General features: G+C 44.5%; 7 protein-coding genes across 7 annotated transcripts; all 7 read right to left on the reverse strand.

Annotated features, from left to right (window-relative positions):
- Positions 1-743: 743 nt before the first annotated feature.
- On the reverse strand, positions 744-2657 carry LOC306918554 (uncharacterized protein). The gene is made up of 4 exons (XM_079531451.1): positions 2183-2657; positions 1978-2079; positions 1796-1891; positions 744-1529 (listed from the first exon to the last, which is right to left on the reverse strand). Exons 1-4 carry the CDS (start codon positions 2279-2281, stop codon positions 1293-1295), a joined length of 534 nt encoding a protein of 177 aa, XP_079387577.1. The 5' UTR covers positions 2282-2657; the 3' UTR covers positions 744-1292.
- Positions 2658-3125: 468 nt separating this feature from the next.
- On the reverse strand, positions 3126-4691 carry LOC306918555 (uncharacterized protein). Its single transcript, XM_079531452.1, has 4 exons — positions 4565-4691; positions 4360-4461; positions 4178-4273; positions 3126-3911 (listed from the first exon to the last, which is right to left on the reverse strand). Exons 1-4 carry the CDS (start codon positions 4661-4663, stop codon positions 3675-3677), a joined length of 534 nt encoding a protein of 177 aa, XP_079387578.1. The 5' UTR covers positions 4664-4691; the 3' UTR covers positions 3126-3674.
- Positions 4692-5507: 816 nt separating this feature from the next.
- Positions 5508-7421, reverse strand: LOC306918553 (uncharacterized protein). The gene is made up of 4 exons (XM_079531450.1): positions 6947-7421; positions 6742-6843; positions 6560-6655; positions 5508-6293 (listed from the first exon to the last, which is right to left on the reverse strand). Exons 1-4 carry the CDS (start codon positions 7043-7045, stop codon positions 6057-6059), a joined length of 534 nt encoding a protein of 177 aa, XP_079387576.1. The 5' UTR covers positions 7046-7421; the 3' UTR covers positions 5508-6056.
- Positions 7422-7889: 468 nt separating this feature from the next.
- LOC306918558 (uncharacterized protein) lies at positions 7890-9803 on the reverse strand. The gene is made up of 4 exons (XM_079531455.1): positions 9329-9803; positions 9124-9225; positions 8942-9037; positions 7890-8675 (listed from the first exon to the last, which is right to left on the reverse strand). Exons 1-4 carry the CDS (start codon positions 9425-9427, stop codon positions 8439-8441), a joined length of 534 nt encoding a protein of 177 aa, XP_079387581.1. The 5' UTR covers positions 9428-9803; the 3' UTR covers positions 7890-8438.
- A 468-nt stretch (positions 9804-10271) lies between these two features.
- LOC306918557 (uncharacterized protein) lies at positions 10272-12185 on the reverse strand. Its single transcript, XM_079531454.1, has 4 exons — positions 11711-12185; positions 11506-11607; positions 11324-11419; positions 10272-11057 (listed from the first exon to the last, which is right to left on the reverse strand). Exons 1-4 carry the CDS (start codon positions 11807-11809, stop codon positions 10821-10823), a joined length of 534 nt encoding a protein of 177 aa, XP_079387580.1. The 5' UTR covers positions 11810-12185; the 3' UTR covers positions 10272-10820.
- A 468-nt stretch (positions 12186-12653) lies between these two features.
- On the reverse strand, positions 12654-14567 carry LOC306918556 (uncharacterized protein). The gene is made up of 4 exons (XM_079531453.1): positions 14093-14567; positions 13888-13989; positions 13706-13801; positions 12654-13439 (listed from the first exon to the last, which is right to left on the reverse strand). The coding sequence occupies exons 1-4, from the start codon at positions 14189-14191 to the stop codon at positions 13203-13205; spliced, it is 534 nt and encodes a 177-aa protein (XP_079387579.1). The 5' UTR covers positions 14192-14567; the 3' UTR covers positions 12654-13202.
- Positions 14568-15035: 468 nt separating this feature from the next.
- Positions 15036-16858, reverse strand: LOC306918551 (uncharacterized protein). Its single transcript, XM_079531449.1, has 4 exons — positions 16475-16858; positions 16270-16371; positions 16088-16183; positions 15036-15821 (listed from the first exon to the last, which is right to left on the reverse strand). Exons 1-4 carry the CDS (start codon positions 16571-16573, stop codon positions 15585-15587), a joined length of 534 nt encoding a protein of 177 aa, XP_079387575.1. The 5' UTR covers positions 16574-16858; the 3' UTR covers positions 15036-15584.
- Positions 16859-17107: the final 249 nt, after the last annotated feature.

Genomic DNA, 17107 nt, shown 5'->3' on the forward strand with positions numbered 1-17107 from the left:
GCACTGCCACTGTCAGGTTTCTTGCCGGGCATTGTAATTTGTACAAACAAAACGTGTCCAACGAGGCGACGACTCCGAGCACAAACAAACAGACAACTCTCCAATTTGAAATTAGCAATGAACACAGCTGCTCAGGTCCAACTAATTAACGACTCTCTCTCTCTCTTTGCGTCATGACATCACTGAGAAATTGAGAATAGAAGGGATCTATTGGATTTGGACCTAAATAAACAACCACAATAACATGACTAATCATCCATCTCATAGTAAATTTACAGTCATTACTTGACTTTGACTTTGACCTGACTTTTTTTTTTTTTTTGCGCAATTCCCACAGGGCCCCGCAGGCTTCGGGCCCTGGCGCTTAAGCGCCACCTAGTTCCATTGTTAGTCCGGCTCTGCTGATATATTTTACCCATCATTCATTCAGTCATTATTAAATGTTCATATTCATTAAGTCTTCTAAAGTTGTGAGCTTCATAACGCACCCTCCTTGTGTCCGTCTGATCCTTGGACATTAACGTTGTATCGTAGGTTCAACATATTAAGCAGGTTAGCAGGCCTAGCCAATCTAATGTTTATTAAGATCCTTCCTTTCTCACTGTTTATCGTAACCAGGCAACGGCCAATAGAGAGCAACACGGAAGCATAATGTTCGACTGACGCGTGTGGCCTGTAGTGTGGCCTAGAAAACATACACCATGACCAAAAACAAACACAAAAGGGAGACCAGACCACACACATGACTTCTAAGTATAAATTAATTTATTAAAACAAAAAATATATATAGATTAGATGCCCTTTATCCACAATGGAAAGTTGGAAACTAATTGTGCTGGGCTCAGTACAGTACACTACAGATACAGGCTAATAGTTGAGAAACCACAGTAAAAGGGTTCATGGACCAAATATTACCTAAACACTGTCTAGAATACCTAGTGTAGAAGTCTGTTTTTTGGACCACTCTCTTTTGTAGCCTCTGAAATTTGGAAATTACAGAAGTTCCTATTCCATTGTAGAAAGCAGGCAGAGGAGGTAGTGGAAGTAATCAAAACCCCAGTTAAATCCTAGAAATTAGAATCTTTACAACACCACAGCATTTGAACTGTTTTTCAGGGTGATGATATGTACATGTTCAAAGAATGAGTCCAGGCCCCAGCTTCTCGTTCTGTCCGTCAGAGCATCCACTGGCTCCAGTCGTTCAATATCACAGCTGTTACCTAAAGAAGACAAATGAAATAACACAATTAAACCTAAGTCCAAACCTTCTGCATTGACAAATCAATCCATTATTAAAACTGCACGTAGGGCAGAGGTCCCCAGGGTGTAGCCCCTGGTCCCTGCCTGGCCGTTGGGTGCCTGTGCCTGTGGTGGTGTGGTTCCAGCTGAAATGGCTGGTAGTTCCTCAGGCTCAATGTCACTATCTTGGCTGTCCGGGGGTCCTGCTGTGACTGTTGATGAAGTTGATGCGACCACACCGGGCCCTGGTTCCTGGTTATTGTTGATGTCGGAGTGCTCCTGGGCCTTACCTGTCAGACAACAAGAATAAGAAATATATAAGGCTAAAGTCTCAATTCAAATAACGTTTTATAAAACTTAAATGTGACGCAAAGTTATGCCAAATTGCCAATAGTCCACACAATACAATCTTTATGGTAACATATTTAATGAATATAGTTTCGTTGCAGTTGAACTGCAGGCAACGGCGAGGCTGTGGTGGGTGAGATTTATATCAATATAGCTACCTCTAGTTTTGTATATTGTGCTGCAAATAATAAATGTCAAAATCACTTACTTGGCGTTGGGGGTCGGAGGCCTCGGGGCTCGGCCTGGGTGTAGAGGTCCGCTGCGGGCTGGCCATGCTCTGGTGCAGGCAGCAGCCTCGGCGAGGCTGTGGTGGTGAAAGAGAGATGTTATATCAATATAGCTATAAACCTACGTAACCTACCTACTATTTTTGTGCTGCAAATCACTTACTTGGCGTTGGGGGTCGGAGGCCTCGGTGCTCGGCCTGGGTGTGGAGACGGACATCCACTGCGGGCTGGCCATGCTCTGGTGCAGGCAGCAGCCGCGGCGAGGCTGTGGTGGTGAAAGAGAGATGTTCTATCAATATAGTTATCTTTGCCTACCTATTGTTCTGCAAATTCATATAGCCTATGGGCAAATGATGCAAATCACTTACTTGGCGTTGGAGGTCGGGGCTGGTTCTGCTGGATATCCGCCTGGACAGGCACCCCACTGCGGCTGCCACCAGCAGCAGCAGTGCTTCCTCCTTCGGCATCGGTAGCTGCTCTTCGGCCGGTAAAATAAGTTGTAAGTCTCGGGATTTTTTCTTTAAGCACCTCTTGTCTTTTGAGTTTTTCTTCCTTTTTCGTTCGTTTTGCACTGCCACTGTCAGGTTTCTTGCCGGGCATTGTAATTTGTACAAACAAAACGTGTCCAACGAGGCGACGACTCCGAGCACAAACAAACAGACAACTCTCCAATTTGAAATTAGCAATGAACACAGCTGCTCAGGTCCAACTAATTAACGACTCTCTCTCTCTCTTTGCGTCATGACATCACTGAGAAATTGAGAATAGAAGGGATCTATTGGATTTGGACCTAAATAAACAACCACAATAACATGACTAATCATCCATCTCATAGTAAATTTACAGTCATTACTTGACTTTGACTTTGACCTGACTTTTTTTTTTTTTTTGCGCAATTCCCACAGGGCCCCGCAGGCTTCGGGCCCTGGCGCTTAAGCGCCACCTAGTTCCATTGTTAGTCCGGCTCTGCTGATATATTTTACCCATCATTCATTCAGTCATTATTAAATGTTCATATTCATTAAGTCTTCTAAAGTTGTGAGCTTCATAACGCACCCTCCTTGTGTCCGTCTGATCCTTGGACATTAACGTTGTATCGTAGGTTCAACATATTAAGCAGGTTAGCAGGCCTAGCCAATCTAATGTTTATTAAGATCCTTCCTTTCTCACTGTTTATCGTAACCAGGCAACGGCCAATAGAGAGCAACACGGAAGCATAATGTTCGACTGACGCGTGTGGCCTGTAGTGTGGCCTAGAAAACATACACCATGACCAAAAACAAACACAAAAGGGAGACCAGACCACACACATGACTTCTAAGTATAAATTAATTTATTAAAACAAAAAATATATATAGATTAGATGCCCTTTATCCACAATGGAAAGTTGGAAACTAATTGTGCTGGGCTCAGTACAGTACACTACAGATACAGGCTAATAGTTGAGAAACCACAGTAAAAGGGTTCATGGACCAAATATTACCTAAACACTGTCTAGAATACCTAGTGTAGAAGTCTGTTTTTTGGACCACTCTCTTTTGTAGCCTCTGAAATTTGGAAATTACAGAAGTTCCTATTCCATTGTAGAAAGCAGGCAGAGGAGGTAGTGGAAGTAATCAAAACCCCAGTTAAATCCTAGAAATTAGAATCTTTACAACACCACAGCATTTGAACTGTTTTTCAGGGTGATGATATGTACATGTTCAAAGAATGAGTCCAGGCCCCAGCTTCTCGTTCTGTCCGTCAGAGCATCCACTGGCTCCAGTCGTTCAATATCACAGCTGTTACCTAAAGAAGACAAATGAAATAACACAATTAAACCTAAGTCCAAACCTTCTGCATTGACAAATCAATCCATTATTAAAACTGCACGTAGGGCAGAGGTCCCCAGGGTGTAGCCCCTGGTCCCTGCCTGGCCGTTGGGTGCCTGTGCCTGTGGTGGTGTGGTTCCAGCTGAAATGGCTGGTAGTTCCTCAGGCTCAATGTCACTATCTTGGCTGTCCGGGGGTCCTGCTGTGACTGTTGATGAAGTTGATGCGACCACACCGGGCCCTGGTTCCTGGTTATTGTTGATGTCGGAGTGCTCCTGGGCCTTACCTGTCAGACAACAAGAATAAGAAATATATAAGGCTAAAGTCTCAATTCAAATAACGTTTTATAAAACTTAAATGTGACGCAAAGTTATGCCAAATTGCCAATAGTCCACACAATACAATCTTTATGGTAACATATTTAATGAATATAGTTTCGTTGCAGTTGAACTGCAGGCAACGGCGAGGCTGTGGTGGGTGAGATTTATATCAATATAGCTACCTCTAGTTTTGTATATTGTGCTGCAAATAATAAATGTCAAAATCACTTACTTGGCGTTGGGGGTCGGAGGCCTCGGGGCTCGGCCTGGGTGTAGAGGTCCGCTGCGGGCTGGCCATGCTCTGGTGCAGGCAGCAGCCTCGGCGAGGCTGTGGTGGTGAAAGAGAGATGTTATATCAATATAGCTATAAACCTACGTAACCTACCTACTATTTTTGTGCTGCAAATCACTTACTTGGCGTTGGGGGTCGGAGGCCTCGGTGCTCGGCCTGGGTGTGGAGACGGACATCCACTGCGGGCTGGCCATGCTCTGGTGCAGGCAGCAGCCGCGGCGAGGCTGTGGTGGTGAAAGAGAGATGTTCTATCAATATAGTTATCTTTGCCTACCTATTGTTCTGCAAATTCATATAGCCTATGGGCAAATGATGCAAATCACTTACTTGGCGTTGGAGGTCGGGGCTGGTTCTGCTGGATATCCGCCTGGACAGGCACCCCACTGCGGCTGCCACCAGCAGCAGCAGTGCTTCCTCCTTCGGCATCGGTAGCTGCTCTTCGGCCGGTAAAATAAGTTGTAAGTCTCTGGATTTTTTCTTTAAGCACCTCTTGTCTTTTGAGTTTTTCTTCCTTTTTCGTTCGTTTTGCACTGCCACTGTCAGGTTTCTTGCCGGGCATTGTAATTTGTACAAACAAAACGTGTCCAACGAGGCGACGACTCCGAGCACAAACAAACAGACAACTCTCCAATTTGAAATTAGCAATGAACACAGCTGCTCAGGTCCAACTAATTAACGACTCTCTCTCTCTCTTTGCGTCATGACATCACTGAGAAATTGAGAATAGAAGGGATCTATTGGATTTGGACCTAAATAAACAACCACAATAACATGACTAATCATCCATCTCATAGTAAATTTACAGTCATTACTTGACTTTGACTTTGACCTGACTTTTTTTTTTTTTTTGCGCAATTCCCACAGGGCCCCGCAGGCTTCGGGCCCTGGCGCTTAAGCGCCACCTAGTTCCATTGTTAGTCCGGCTCTGCTGATATATTTTACCCATCATTCATTCAGTCATTATTAAATGTTCATATTCATTAAGTCTTCTAAAGTTGTGAGCTTCATAACGCACCCTCCTTGTGTCCGTCTGATCCTTGGACATTAACGTTGTATCGTAGGTTCAACATATTAAGCAGGTTAGCAGGCCTAGCCAATCTAATGTTTATTAAGATCCTTCCTTTCTCACTGTTTATCGTAACCAGGCAACGGCCAATAGAGAGCAACACGGAAGCATAATGTTCGACTGACGCGTGTGGCCTGTAGTGTGGCCTAGAAAACATACACCATGACCAAAAACAAACACAAAAGGGAGACCAGACCACACACATGACTTCTAAGTATAAATTAATTTATTAAAACAAAAAATATATATAGATTAGATGCCCTTTATCCACAATGGAAAGTTGGAAACTAATTGTGCTGGGCTCAGTACAGTACACTACAGATACAGGCTAATAGTTGAGAAACCACAGTAAAAGGGTTCATGGACCAAATATTACCTAAACACTGTCTAGAATACCTAGTGTAGAAGTCTGTTTTTTGGACCACTCTCTTTTGTAGCCTCTGAAATTTGGAAATTACAGAAGTTCCTATTCCATTGTAGAAAGCAGGCAGAGGAGGTAGTGGAAGTAATCAAAACCCCAGTTAAATCCTAGAAATTAGAATCTTTACAACACCACAGCATTTGAACTGTTTTTCAGGGTGATGATATGTACATGTTCAAAGAATGAGTCCAGGCCCCAGCTTCTCGTTCTGTCCGTCAGAGCATCCACTGGCTCCAGTCGTTCAATATCACAGCTGTTACCTAAAGAAGACAAATGAAATAACACAATTAAACCTAAGTCCAAACCTTCTGCATTGACAAATCAATCCATTATTAAAACTGCACGTAGGGCAGAGGTCCCCAGGGTGTAGCCCCTGGTCCCTGCCTGGCCGTTGGGTGCCTGTGCCTGTGGTGGTGTGGTTCCAGCTGAAATGGCTGGTAGTTCCTCAGGCTCAATGTCACTATCTTGGCTGTCCGGGGGTCCTGCTGTGACTGTTGATGAAGTTGATGCGACCACACCGGGCCCTGGTTCCTGGTTATTGTTGATGTCGGAGTGCTCCTGGGCCTTACCTGTCAGACAACAAGAATAAGAAATATATAAGGCTAAAGTCTCAATTCAAATAACGTTTTATAAAACTTAAATGTGACGCAAAGTTATGCCAAATTGCCAATAGTCCACACAATACAATCTTTATGGTAACATATTTAATGAATATAGTTTCGTTGCAGTTGAACTGCAGGCAACGGCGAGGCTGTGGTGGGTGAGATTTATATCAATATAGCTACCTCTAGTTTTGTATATTGTGCTGCAAATAATAAATGTCAAAATCACTTACTTGGCGTTGGGGGTCGGAGGCCTCGGGGCTCGGCCTGGGTGTAGAGGTCCGCTGCGGGCTGGCCATGCTCTGGTGCAGGCAGCAGCCTCGGCGAGGCTGTGGTGGTGAAAGAGAGATGTTATATCAATATAGCTATAAACCTACGTAACCTACCTACTATTTTTGTGCTGCAAATCACTTACTTGGCGTTGGGGGTCGGAGGCCTCGGTGCTCGGCCTGGGTGTGGAGACGGACATCCACTGCGGGCTGGCCATGCTCTGGTGCAGGCAGCAGCCGCGGCGAGGCTGTGGTGGTGAAAGAGAGATGTTCTATCAATATAGTTATCTTTGCCTACCTATTGTTCTGCAAATTCATATAGCCTATGGGCAAATGATGCAAATCACTTACTTGGCGTTGGAGGTCGGGGCTGGTTCTGCTGGATATCCGCCTGGACAGGCACCCCACTGCGGCTGCCACCAGCAGCAGCAGTGCTTCCTCCTTCGGCATCGGTAGCTGCTCTTCGGCCGGTAAAATAAGTTGTAAGTCTCGGGATTTTTTCTTTAAGCACCTCTTGTCTTTTGAGTTTTTCTTCCTTTTTCGTTCGTTTTGCACTGCCACTGTCAGGTTTCTTGCCGGGCATTGTAATTTGTACAAACAAAACGTGTCCAACGAGGCGACGACTCCGAGCACAAACAAACAGACAACTCTCCAATTTGAAATTAGCAATGAACACAGCTGCTCAGGTCCAACTAATTAACGACTCTCTCTCTCTCTTTGCGTCATGACATCACTGAGAAATTGAGAATAGAAGGGATCTATTGGATTTGGACCTAAATAAACAACCACAATAACATGACTAATCATCCATCTCATAGTAAATTTACAGTCATTACTTGACTTTGACTTTGACCTGACTTTTTTTTTTTTTTTGCGCAATTCCCACAGGGCCCCGCAGGCTTCGGGCCCTGGCGCTTAAGCGCCACCTAGTTCCATTGTTAGTCCGGCTCTGCTGATATATTTTACCCATCATTCATTCAGTCATTATTAAATGTTCATATTCATTAAGTCTTCTAAAGTTGTGAGCTTCATAACGCACCCTCCTTGTGTCCGTCTGATCCTTGGACATTAACGTTGTATCGTAGGTTCAACATATTAAGCAGGTTAGCAGGCCTAGCCAATCTAATGTTTATTAAGATCCTTCCTTTCTCACTGTTTATCGTAACCAGGCAACGGCCAATAGAGAGCAACACGGAAGCATAATGTTCGACTGACGCGTGTGGCCTGTAGTGTGGCCTAGAAAACATACACCATGACCAAAAACAAACACAAAAGGGAGACCAGACCACACACATGACTTCTAAGTATAAATTAATTTATTAAAACAAAAAATATATATAGATTAGATGCCCTTTATCCACAATGGAAAGTTGGAAACTAATTGTGCTGGGCTCAGTACAGTACACTACAGATACAGGCTAATAGTTGAGAAACCACAGTAAAAGGGTTCATGGACCAAATATTACCTAAACACTGTCTAGAATACCTAGTGTAGAAGTCTGTTTTTTGGACCACTCTCTTTTGTAGCCTCTGAAATTTGGAAATTACAGAAGTTCCTATTCCATTGTAGAAAGCAGGCAGAGGAGGTAGTGGAAGTAATCAAAACCCCAGTTAAATCCTAGAAATTAGAATCTTTACAACACCACAGCATTTGAACTGTTTTTCAGGGTGATGATATGTACATGTTCAAAGAATGAGTCCAGGCCCCAGCTTCTCGTTCTGTCCGTCAGAGCATCCACTGGCTCCAGTCGTTCAATATCACAGCTGTTACCTAAAGAAGACAAATGAAATAACACAATTAAACCTAAGTCCAAACCTTCTGCATTGACAAATCAATCCATTATTAAAACTGCACGTAGGGCAGAGGTCCCCAGGGTGTAGCCCCTGGTCCCTGCCTGGCCGTTGGGTGCCTGTGCCTGTGGTGGTGTGGTTCCAGCTGAAATGGCTGGTAGTTCCTCAGGCTCAATGTCACTATCTTGGCTGTCCGGGGGTCCTGCTGTGACTGTTGATGAAGTTGATGCGACCACACCGGGCCCTGGTTCCTGGTTATTGTTGATGTCGGAGTGCTCCTGGGCCTTACCTGTCAGACAACAAGAATAAGAAATATATAAGGCTAAAGTCTCAATTCAAATAACGTTTTATAAAACTTAAATGTGACGCAAAGTTATGCCAAATTGCCAATAGTCCACACAATACAATCTTTATGGTAACATATTTAATGAATATAGTTTCGTTGCAGTTGAACTGCAGGCAACGGCGAGGCTGTGGTGGGTGAGATTTATATCAATATAGCTACCTCTAGTTTTGTATATTGTGCTGCAAATAATAAATGTCAAAATCACTTACTTGGCGTTGGGGGTCGGAGGCCTCGGGGCTCGGCCTGGGTGTAGAGGTCCGCTGCGGGCTGGCCATGCTCTGGTGCAGGCAGCAGCCTCGGCGAGGCTGTGGTGGTGAAAGAGAGATGTTATATCAATATAGCTATAAACCTACGTAACCTACCTACTATTTTTGTGCTGCAAATCACTTACTTGGCGTTGGGGGTCGGAGGCCTCGGTGCTCGGCCTGGGTGTGGAGACGGACATCCACTGCGGGCTGGCCATGCTCTGGTGCAGGCAGCAGCCGCGGCGAGGCTGTGGTGGTGAAAGAGAGATGTTCTATCAATATAGTTATCTTTGCCTACCTATTGTTCTGCAAATTCATATAGCCTATGGGCAAATGATGCAAATCACTTACTTGGCGTTGGAGGTCGGGGCTGGTTCTGCTGGATATCCGCCTGGACAGGCACCCCACTGCGGCTGCCACCAGCAGCAGCAGTGCTTCCTCCTTCGGCATCGGTAGCTGCTCTTCGGCCGGTAAAATAAGTTGTAAGTCTCGGGATTTTTTCTTTAAGCACCTCTTGTCTTTTGAGTTTTTCTTCCTTTTTCGTTCGTTTTGCACTGCCACTGTCAGGTTTCTTGCCGGGCATTGTAATTTGTACAAACAAAACGTGTCCAACGAGGCGACGACTCCGAGCACAAACAAACAGACAACTCTCCAATTTGAAATTAGCAATGAACACAGCTGCTCAGGTCCAACTAATTAACGACTCTCTCTCTCTCTTTGCGTCATGACATCACTGAGAAATTGAGAATAGAAGGGATCTATTGGATTTGGACCTAAATAAACAACCACAATAACATGACTAATCATCCATCTCATAGTAAATTTACAGTCATTACTTGACTTTGACTTTGACCTGACTTTTTTTTTTTTTTTGCGCAATTCCCACAGGGCCCCGCAGGCTTCGGGCCCTGGCGCTTAAGCGCCACCTAGTTCCATTGTTAGTCCGGCTCTGCTGATATATTTTACCCATCATTCATTCAGTCATTATTAAATGTTCATATTCATTAAGTCTTCTAAAGTTGTGAGCTTCATAACGCACCCTCCTTGTGTCCGTCTGATCCTTGGACATTAACGTTGTATCGTAGGTTCAACATATTAAGCAGGTTAGCAGGCCTAGCCAATCTAATGTTTATTAAGATCCTTCCTTTCTCACTGTTTATCGTAACCAGGCAACGGCCAATAGAGAGCAACACGGAAGCATAATGTTCGACTGACGCGTGTGGCCTGTAGTGTGGCCTAGAAAACATACACCATGACCAAAAACAAACACAAAAGGGAGACCAGACCACACACATGACTTCTAAGTATAAATTAATTTATTAAAACAAAAAATATATATAGATTAGATGCCCTTTATCCACAATGGAAAGTTGGAAACTAATTGTGCTGGGCTCAGTACAGTACACTACAGATACAGGCTAATAGTTGAGAAACCACAGTAAAAGGGTTCATGGACCAAATATTACCTAAACACTGTCTAGAATACCTAGTGTAGAAGTCTGTTTTTTGGACCACTCTCTTTTGTAGCCTCTGAAATTTGGAAATTACAGAAGTTCCTATTCCATTGTAGAAAGCAGGCAGAGGAGGTAGTGGAAGTAATCAAAACCCCAGTTAAATCCTAGAAATTAGAATCTTTACAACACCACAGCATTTGAACTGTTTTTCAGGGTGATGATATGTACATGTTCAAAGAATGAGTCCAGGCCCCAGCTTCTCGTTCTGTCCGTCAGAGCATCCACTGGCTCCAGTCGTTCAATATCACAGCTGTTACCTAAAGAAGACAAATGAAATAACACAATTAAACCTAAGTCCAAACCTTCTGCATTGACAAATCAATCCATTATTAAAACTGCACGTAGGGCAGAGGTCCCCAGGGTGTAGCCCCTGGTCCCTGCCTGGCCGTTGGGTGCCTGTGCCTGTGGTGGTGTGGTTCCAGCTGAAATGGCTGGTAGTTCCTCAGGCTCAATGTCACTATCTTGGCTGTCCGGGGGTCCTGCTGTGACTGTTGATGAAGTTGATGCGACCACACCGGGCCCTGGTTCCTGGTTATTGTTGATGTCGGAGTGCTCCTGGGCCTTACCTGTCAGACAACAAGAATAAGAAATATATAAGGCTAAAGTCTCAATTCAAATAACGTTTTATAAAACTTAAATGTGACGCAAAGTTATGCCAAATTGCCAATAGTCCACACAATACAATCTTTATGGTAACATATTTAATGAATATAGTTTCGTTGCAGTTGAACTGCAGGCAACGGCGAGGCTGTGGTGGGTGAGATTTATATCAATATAGCTACCTCTAGTTTTGTATATTGTGCTGCAAATAATAAATGTCAAAATCACTTACTTGGCGTTGGGGGTCGGAGGCCTCGGGGCTCGGCCTGGGTGTAGAGGTCCGCTGCGGGCTGGCCATGCTCTGGTGCAGGCAGCAGCCTCGGCGAGGCTGTGGTGGTGAAAGAGAGATGTTATATCAATATAGCTATAAACCTACGTAACCTACCTACTATTTTTGTGCTGCAAATCACTTACTTGGCGTTGGGGGTCGGAGGCCTCGGTGCTCGGCCTGGGTGTGGAGACGGACATCCACTGCGGGCTGGCCATGCTCTGGTGCAGGCAGCAGCCGCGGCGAGGCTGTGGTGGTGAAAGAGAGATGTTCTATCAATATAGTTATCTTTGCCTACCTATTGTTCTGCAAATTCATATAGCCTATGGGCAAATGATGCAAATCACTTACTTGGCGTTGGAGGTCGGGGCTGGTTCTGCTGGATATCCGCCTGGACAGGCACCCCACTGCGGCTGCCACCAGCAGCAGCAGTGCTTCCTCCTTCGGCATCGGTAGCTGCTCTTCGGCCGGTAAAATAAGTTGTAAGTCTCGGGATTTTTTCTTTAAGCACCTCTTGTCTTTTGAGTTTTTCTTCCTTTTTCGTTCGTTTTGCACTGCCACTGTCAGGTTTCTTGCCGGGCATTGTAATTTGTACAAACAAAACGTGTCCAACGAGGCGACGACTCCGAGCACAAACAAACAGACAACTCTCCAATTTGAAATTAGCAATGAACACAGCTGCTCAGGTCCAACTAATTAACGACTCTCTCTCTCTCTTTGCGTCATGACATCACTGAGAAATTGAGAATAGAAGGGATCTATTGGATTTGGACCTAAATAAACAACCACAATAACATGACTAATCATCCATCTCATAGTAAATTTACAGTCATTACTTGACTTTGACTTTGACCTGACTTTTTTTTTTTTTTTGCGCAATTCCCACAGGGCCCCGCAGGCTTCGGGCCCTGGCGCTTAAGCGCCACCTAGTTCCATTGTTAGTCCGGCTCTGCTGATATATTTTACCCATCATTCATTCAGTCATTATTAAATGTTCATATTCATTAAGTCTTCTAAAGTTGTGAGCTTCATAACGCACCCTCCTTGTGTCCGTCTGATCCTTGGACATTAACGTTGTATCGTAGGTTCAACATATTAAGCAGGTTAGCAGGCCTAGCCAATCTAATGTTTATTAAGATCCTTCCTTTCTCACTGTTTATCGTAACCAGGCAACGGCCAATAGAGAGCAACACGGAAGCATAATGTTCGACTGACGCGTGTGGCCTGTAGTGTGGCCTAGAAAACATACACCATGACCAAAAACAAACACAAAAGGGAGACCAGACCACACACATGACTTCTAAGTATAAATTAATTTATTAAAACAAAAAATATATATAGATTAGATGCCCTTTATCCACAATGGAAAGTTGGAAACTAATTGTGCTGGGCTCAGTACAGTACACTACAGATACAGGCTAATAGTTGAGAAACCACAGTAAAAGGGTTCATGGACCAAATATTACCTAAACACTGTCTAGAATACCTAGTGTAGAAGTCTGTTTTTTGGACCACTCTCTTTTGTAGCCTCTGAAATTTGGAAATTACAGAAGTTCCTATTCCATTGTAGAAAGCAGGCAGAGGAGGTAGTGGAAGTAATCAAAACCCCAGTTAAATCCTAGAAATTAGAATCTTTACAACACCACAGCATTTGAACTGTTTTTCAGGGTGATGATATGTACATGTTCAAAGAATGAGTCCAGGCCCCAGCTTCTCGTTCTGTCCGTCAGAGCATCCACTGGCTCCAGTCGTTCAATATCACAGCTGTTACCTAAAGAAGACAAATGAAATAACACAATTAAACCTAAGTCCAAACCTTCTGCATTGACAAATCAATCCATTATTAAAACTGCACGTAGGGCAGAGGTCCCCAGGGTGTAGCCCCTGGTCCCTGCCTGGCCGTTGGGTGCCTGTGCCTGTGGTGGTGTGGTTCCAGCTGAAATGGCTGGTAGTTCCTCAGGCTCAATGTCACTATCTTGGCTGTCCGGGGGTCCTGCTGTGACTGTTGATGAAGTTGATGCGACCACACCGGGCCCTGGTTCCTGGTTATTGTTGATGTCGGAGTGCTCCTGGGCCTTACCTGTCAGACAACAAGAATAAGAAATATATAAGGCTAAAGTCTCAATTCAAATAACGTTTTATAAAACTTAAATGTGACGCAAAGTTATGCCAAATTGCCAATAGTCCACACAATACAATCTTTATGGTAACATATTTAATGAATATAGTTTCGTTGCAGTTGAACTGCAGGCAACGGCGAGGCTGTGGTGGGTGAGATTTATATCAATATAGCTACCTCTAGTTTTGTATATTGTGCTGCAAATAATAAATGTCAAAATCACTTACTTGGCGTTGGGGGTCGGAGGCCTCGGGGCTCGGCCTGGGTGTAGAGGTCCGCTGCGGGCTGGCCATGCTCTGGTGCAGGCAGCAGCCTCGGCGAGGCTGTGGTGGTGAAAGAGAGATGTTATATCAATATAGCTATAAACCTACGTAACCTACCTACTATTTTTGTGCTGCAAATCACTTACTTGGCGTTGGGGGTCGGAGGCCTCGGTGCTCGGCCTGGGTGTGGAGACGGACATCCACTGCGGGCTGGCCATGCTCTGGTGCAGGCAGCAGCCGCGGCGAGGCTGTGGTGGTGAAAGAGAGATGTTCTATCAATATAGTTATCTTTGCCTACCTATTGTTCTGCAAATTCATATAGCCTATGGGCAAATGATGCAAATCACTTACTTGGCGTTGGAGGTCGGGGCTGGTTCTGCTGGATATCCGCCTGGACAGGCACCCCACTGCGGCTGCCACCAGCAGCAGCAGTGCTTCCTCCTTCGGCATCGGTAGCTGCTCTTCGGCCGGTAAAATAAGTTGTAAGTCTCGGGATTTTTTCTTTAAGCACCTCTTGTCTTTTGAGTTTTTCTTCCTTTTTCGTTCGTTTTGCACTGCCACTGTCAGGTTTCTTGCCGGGCATTGTAATTTGTACAAACAAAACGTGTCCAACGAGGCGACGACTCCGAGCACAAACAAACAGACAACTCTCCAATTTGAAATTAGCAATGAACACAGCTGCTCAGGTCCAACTAATTAACGACTCTCTCTCTCTCTTTGCGTCATGACATCACTGAGAAATTGAGAATAGAAGGGATCTATTGGATTTGGACCTAAATAAACAACCACAATAACATGACTAATCATCCATCTCATAGTAAATTTACAGTCATTACTTGACTTTGACTTTGACCTGACTTTTTTTTTTTTTTTGCGCAATTCCCACAGGGCCCCGCAGGCTTCGGGCCCTGGCGCTTAAGCGCCACCTAGTTCCATTGTTAGTCCGGCTCTGCTGATATATTTTACCCATCATTCATTCAGTCATTATTAAATGTTCATATTCATTAAGTCTTCTAAAGTTGTGAGCTTCATAACGCACCCTCCTTGTGTCCGTCTGATCCTTGGACATTAACGTTGTATCGTAGGTTCAACATATTAAGCAGGTTAGCAGGCCTAGCCAATCTAATGTTTATTAAGATCCTTCCTTTCTCACTGTTTATCGTAACCAGGCAACGGCCAATAGAGAGCAACACGGAAGCATAATGTTCGACTGACGCGTGTGGCCTGTAGTGTGGCCTAGAAAACATACACCATGACCAAAAACAAACACAAAAGGGAGACCAGACCACACACATGACTTCTAAGTATAAATTAATTTATTAAAACAAAAAATATATATAGATTAGATGCCCTTTATCCACAATGGAAAGTTGGAAACTAATTGTGCTGGGCTCAGTACAGTACACTACAGATACAGGCTAATAGTTGAGAAACCACAGTAAAAGGGTTCATGGACCAAATATTACCTAAACACTGTCTAGAATACCTAGTGTAGAAGTCTGTTTTTTGGACCACTCTCTTTTGTAGCCTCTGAAATTTGGAAATTACAGAAGTTCCTATTCCATTGTAGAAAGCAGGCAGAGGAGGTAGTGGAAGTAATCAAAACCCCAGTTAAATCCTAGAAATTAGAATCTTTACAACACCACAGCATTTGAACTGTTTTTCAGGGTGATGATATGTACATGTTCAAAGAATGAGTCCAGGCCCCAGCTTCTCGTTCTGTCCGTCAGAGCATCCACTGGCTCCAGTCGTTCAATATCACAGCTGTTACCTAAAGAAGACAAATGAAATAACACAATTAAACCTAAGTCCAAACCTTCTGCATTGACAAATCAATCCATTATTAAAACTGCACGTAGGGCAGAGGTCCCCAGGGTGTAGCCCCTGGTCCCTGCCTGGCCGTTGGGTGCCTGTGCCTGTGGTGGTGTGGTTCCAGCTGAAATGGCTGGTAGTTCCTCAGGCTCAATGTCACTATCTTGGCTGTCCGGGGGTCCTGCTGTGACTGTTGATGAAGTTGATGCGACCACACCGGGCCCTGGTTCCTGGTTATTGTTGATGTCGGAGTGCTCCTGGGCCTTACCTGTCAGACAACAAGAATAAGAAATATATAAGGCTAAAGTCTCAATTCAAATAACGTTTTATAAAACTTAAATGTGACGCAAAGTTATGCCAAATTGCCAATAGTCCACACAATACAATCTTTATGGTAACATATTTAATGAATATAGTTTCGTTGCAGTTGAACTGCAGGCAACGGCGAGGCTGTGGTGGGTGAGATTTATATCAATATAGCTACCTCTAGTTTTGTATATTGTGCTGCAAATAATAAATGTCAAAATCACTTACTTGGCGTTGGGGGTCGGAGGCCTCGGGGCTCGGCCTGGGTGTAGAGGTCCGCTGCGGGCTGGCCATGCTCTGGTGCAGGCAGCAGCCTCGGCGAGGCTGTGGTGGTGAAAGAGAGATGTTATATCAATATAGCTATAAACCTACGTAACCTACCTACTATTTTTGTGCTGCAAATCACTTACTTGGCGTTGGGGGTCGGAGGCCTCGGTGCTCGGCCTGGGTGTGGAGACGGACATCCACTGCGGGCTGGCCATGCTCTGGTGCAGGCAGCAGCCGCGGCGAGGCTGTGGTGGTGAAAGAGAGATGTTCTATCAATATAGTTATCTTTGCCTACCTATTGTTCTGCAAATTCATATAGCCTATGGGCAAATGATGCAAATCACTTACTTGGCGTTGGAGGTCGGGGCTGGTTCTGCTGGATATCCGCCTGGACAGGCACCCCACTGCGGCTGCCACCAGCAGCAGCAGTGCTTCCTCCTTCGGCATCGGTAGCTGCTCTTCGGCCGGTAAAATAAGTTGTAAGTCTCGGGATTTTTTCTTTAAGCACCTCTTGTCTTTTGAGTTTTTCTTCCTTTTTCGTTCGTTTTGCACTGCCACTGTCAGGTTTCTTGCCGGGCATTGTAATTTGTACAAACAAAACGTGTCCAACGAGGCGACGACTCCGAGCACAAACAAACAGACAACTCTCCAATTTGAAATTAGCAATGAACACAGCTGCTCAGGTCCAACTAATTAACGACTCTCTCTCTCTCTTTGCGTCATGACATCACTGAGAAATTGAGAATAGAAGGGATCTATTGGATTTGGACCTAAATAAACAACCACAATAACATGACTAATCATCCATCTCATAGTAAATTTACAGTCATTACTTGACTTTGACTTTGACCTGACTTTTTTTTTTTTTTTGCGCAATTCCCACAGGGCCCCGCAGGCTTCGGGCCCTGGCGCTTAAGCGCCACCTAGTTCCATTGTTAGTCCGGCTCTGCTGATATATTTTACCCATCATTCATTCAGTCA

Source organism: Electrona antarctica (assembly GCF_951216825.1).
Source record: "Electrona antarctica genome assembly, contig: scaffold_1346, whole genome shotgun sequence".
Taxonomy (NCBI): Eukaryota; Metazoa; Chordata; class Actinopteri; order Myctophiformes; family Myctophidae; genus Electrona; species Electrona antarctica.

What these genes read in the sequence shown, in the direction of transcription:
- LOC306918555 (XM_079531452.1), bottom strand. Translation starts at nt 4,663, where the DNA reads ATGCCGAAGGAGGAAGCACTGCTGCTGCTGGTGGCAGCCGCAGTGGGG. An exon ending in GCCCCGACCTCCAACGCCAA is followed by an intron (nt 4,462 to 4,564) that starts GTAAGTGATTTG and finishes TCACCACCACAG; the next exon opens with CCTCGCCGCGGCTGCTGCCT. An exon ending in CCTCCGACCCCCAACGCCAA is followed by an intron (nt 3,912 to 4,177) that starts GTAAGTGATTTT and finishes GTTGTCTGACAG; the next exon opens with GTAAGGCCCAGGAGCACTCC.
- LOC306918558 (XM_079531455.1), bottom strand. Translation starts at nt 9,427, where the DNA reads ATGCCGAAGGAGGAAGCACTGCTGCTGCTGGTGGCAGCCGCAGTGGGG. An exon ending in GCCCCGACCTCCAACGCCAA is followed by an intron (nt 9,226 to 9,328) that starts GTAAGTGATTTG and finishes TCACCACCACAG; the next exon opens with CCTCGCCGCGGCTGCTGCCT. An exon ending in CCTCCGACCCCCAACGCCAA is followed by an intron (nt 8,676 to 8,941) that starts GTAAGTGATTTT and finishes GTTGTCTGACAG; the next exon opens with GTAAGGCCCAGGAGCACTCC.
- LOC306918557 (XM_079531454.1), bottom strand. Translation starts at nt 11,809, where the DNA reads ATGCCGAAGGAGGAAGCACTGCTGCTGCTGGTGGCAGCCGCAGTGGGG. An exon ending in GCCCCGACCTCCAACGCCAA is followed by an intron (nt 11,608 to 11,710) that starts GTAAGTGATTTG and finishes TCACCACCACAG; the next exon opens with CCTCGCCGCGGCTGCTGCCT. An exon ending in CCTCCGACCCCCAACGCCAA is followed by an intron (nt 11,420 to 11,505) that starts GTAAGTGATTTG and finishes TCACCACCACAG; the next exon opens with CCTCGCCGAGGCTGCTGCCT.
- LOC306918553 (XM_079531450.1), bottom strand. Translation starts at nt 7,045, where the DNA reads ATGCCGAAGGAGGAAGCACTGCTGCTGCTGGTGGCAGCCGCAGTGGGG. An exon ending in GCCCCGACCTCCAACGCCAA is followed by an intron (nt 6,844 to 6,946) that starts GTAAGTGATTTG and finishes TCACCACCACAG; the next exon opens with CCTCGCCGCGGCTGCTGCCT. An exon ending in CCTCCGACCCCCAACGCCAA is followed by an intron (nt 6,656 to 6,741) that starts GTAAGTGATTTG and finishes TCACCACCACAG; the next exon opens with CCTCGCCGAGGCTGCTGCCT.
- LOC306918556 (XM_079531453.1), bottom strand. Translation starts at nt 14,191, where the DNA reads ATGCCGAAGGAGGAAGCACTGCTGCTGCTGGTGGCAGCCGCAGTGGGG. An exon ending in CCTCCGACCCCCAACGCCAA is followed by an intron (nt 13,802 to 13,887) that starts GTAAGTGATTTG and finishes TCACCACCACAG; the next exon opens with CCTCGCCGAGGCTGCTGCCT. An exon ending in CCTCCGACCCCCAACGCCAA is followed by an intron (nt 13,440 to 13,705) that starts GTAAGTGATTTT and finishes GTTGTCTGACAG; the next exon opens with GTAAGGCCCAGGAGCACTCC.
- LOC306918554 (XM_079531451.1), bottom strand. Translation starts at nt 2,281, where the DNA reads ATGCCGAAGGAGGAAGCACTGCTGCTGCTGGTGGCAGCCGCAGTGGGG. An exon ending in GCCCCGACCTCCAACGCCAA is followed by an intron (nt 2,080 to 2,182) that starts GTAAGTGATTTG and finishes TCACCACCACAG; the next exon opens with CCTCGCCGCGGCTGCTGCCT. An exon ending in CCTCCGACCCCCAACGCCAA is followed by an intron (nt 1,530 to 1,795) that starts GTAAGTGATTTT and finishes GTTGTCTGACAG; the next exon opens with GTAAGGCCCAGGAGCACTCC.
- LOC306918551 (XM_079531449.1), bottom strand. Translation starts at nt 16,573, where the DNA reads ATGCCGAAGGAGGAAGCACTGCTGCTGCTGGTGGCAGCCGCAGTGGGG. An exon ending in GCCCCGACCTCCAACGCCAA is followed by an intron (nt 16,372 to 16,474) that starts GTAAGTGATTTG and finishes TCACCACCACAG; the next exon opens with CCTCGCCGCGGCTGCTGCCT. An exon ending in CCTCCGACCCCCAACGCCAA is followed by an intron (nt 16,184 to 16,269) that starts GTAAGTGATTTG and finishes TCACCACCACAG; the next exon opens with CCTCGCCGAGGCTGCTGCCT.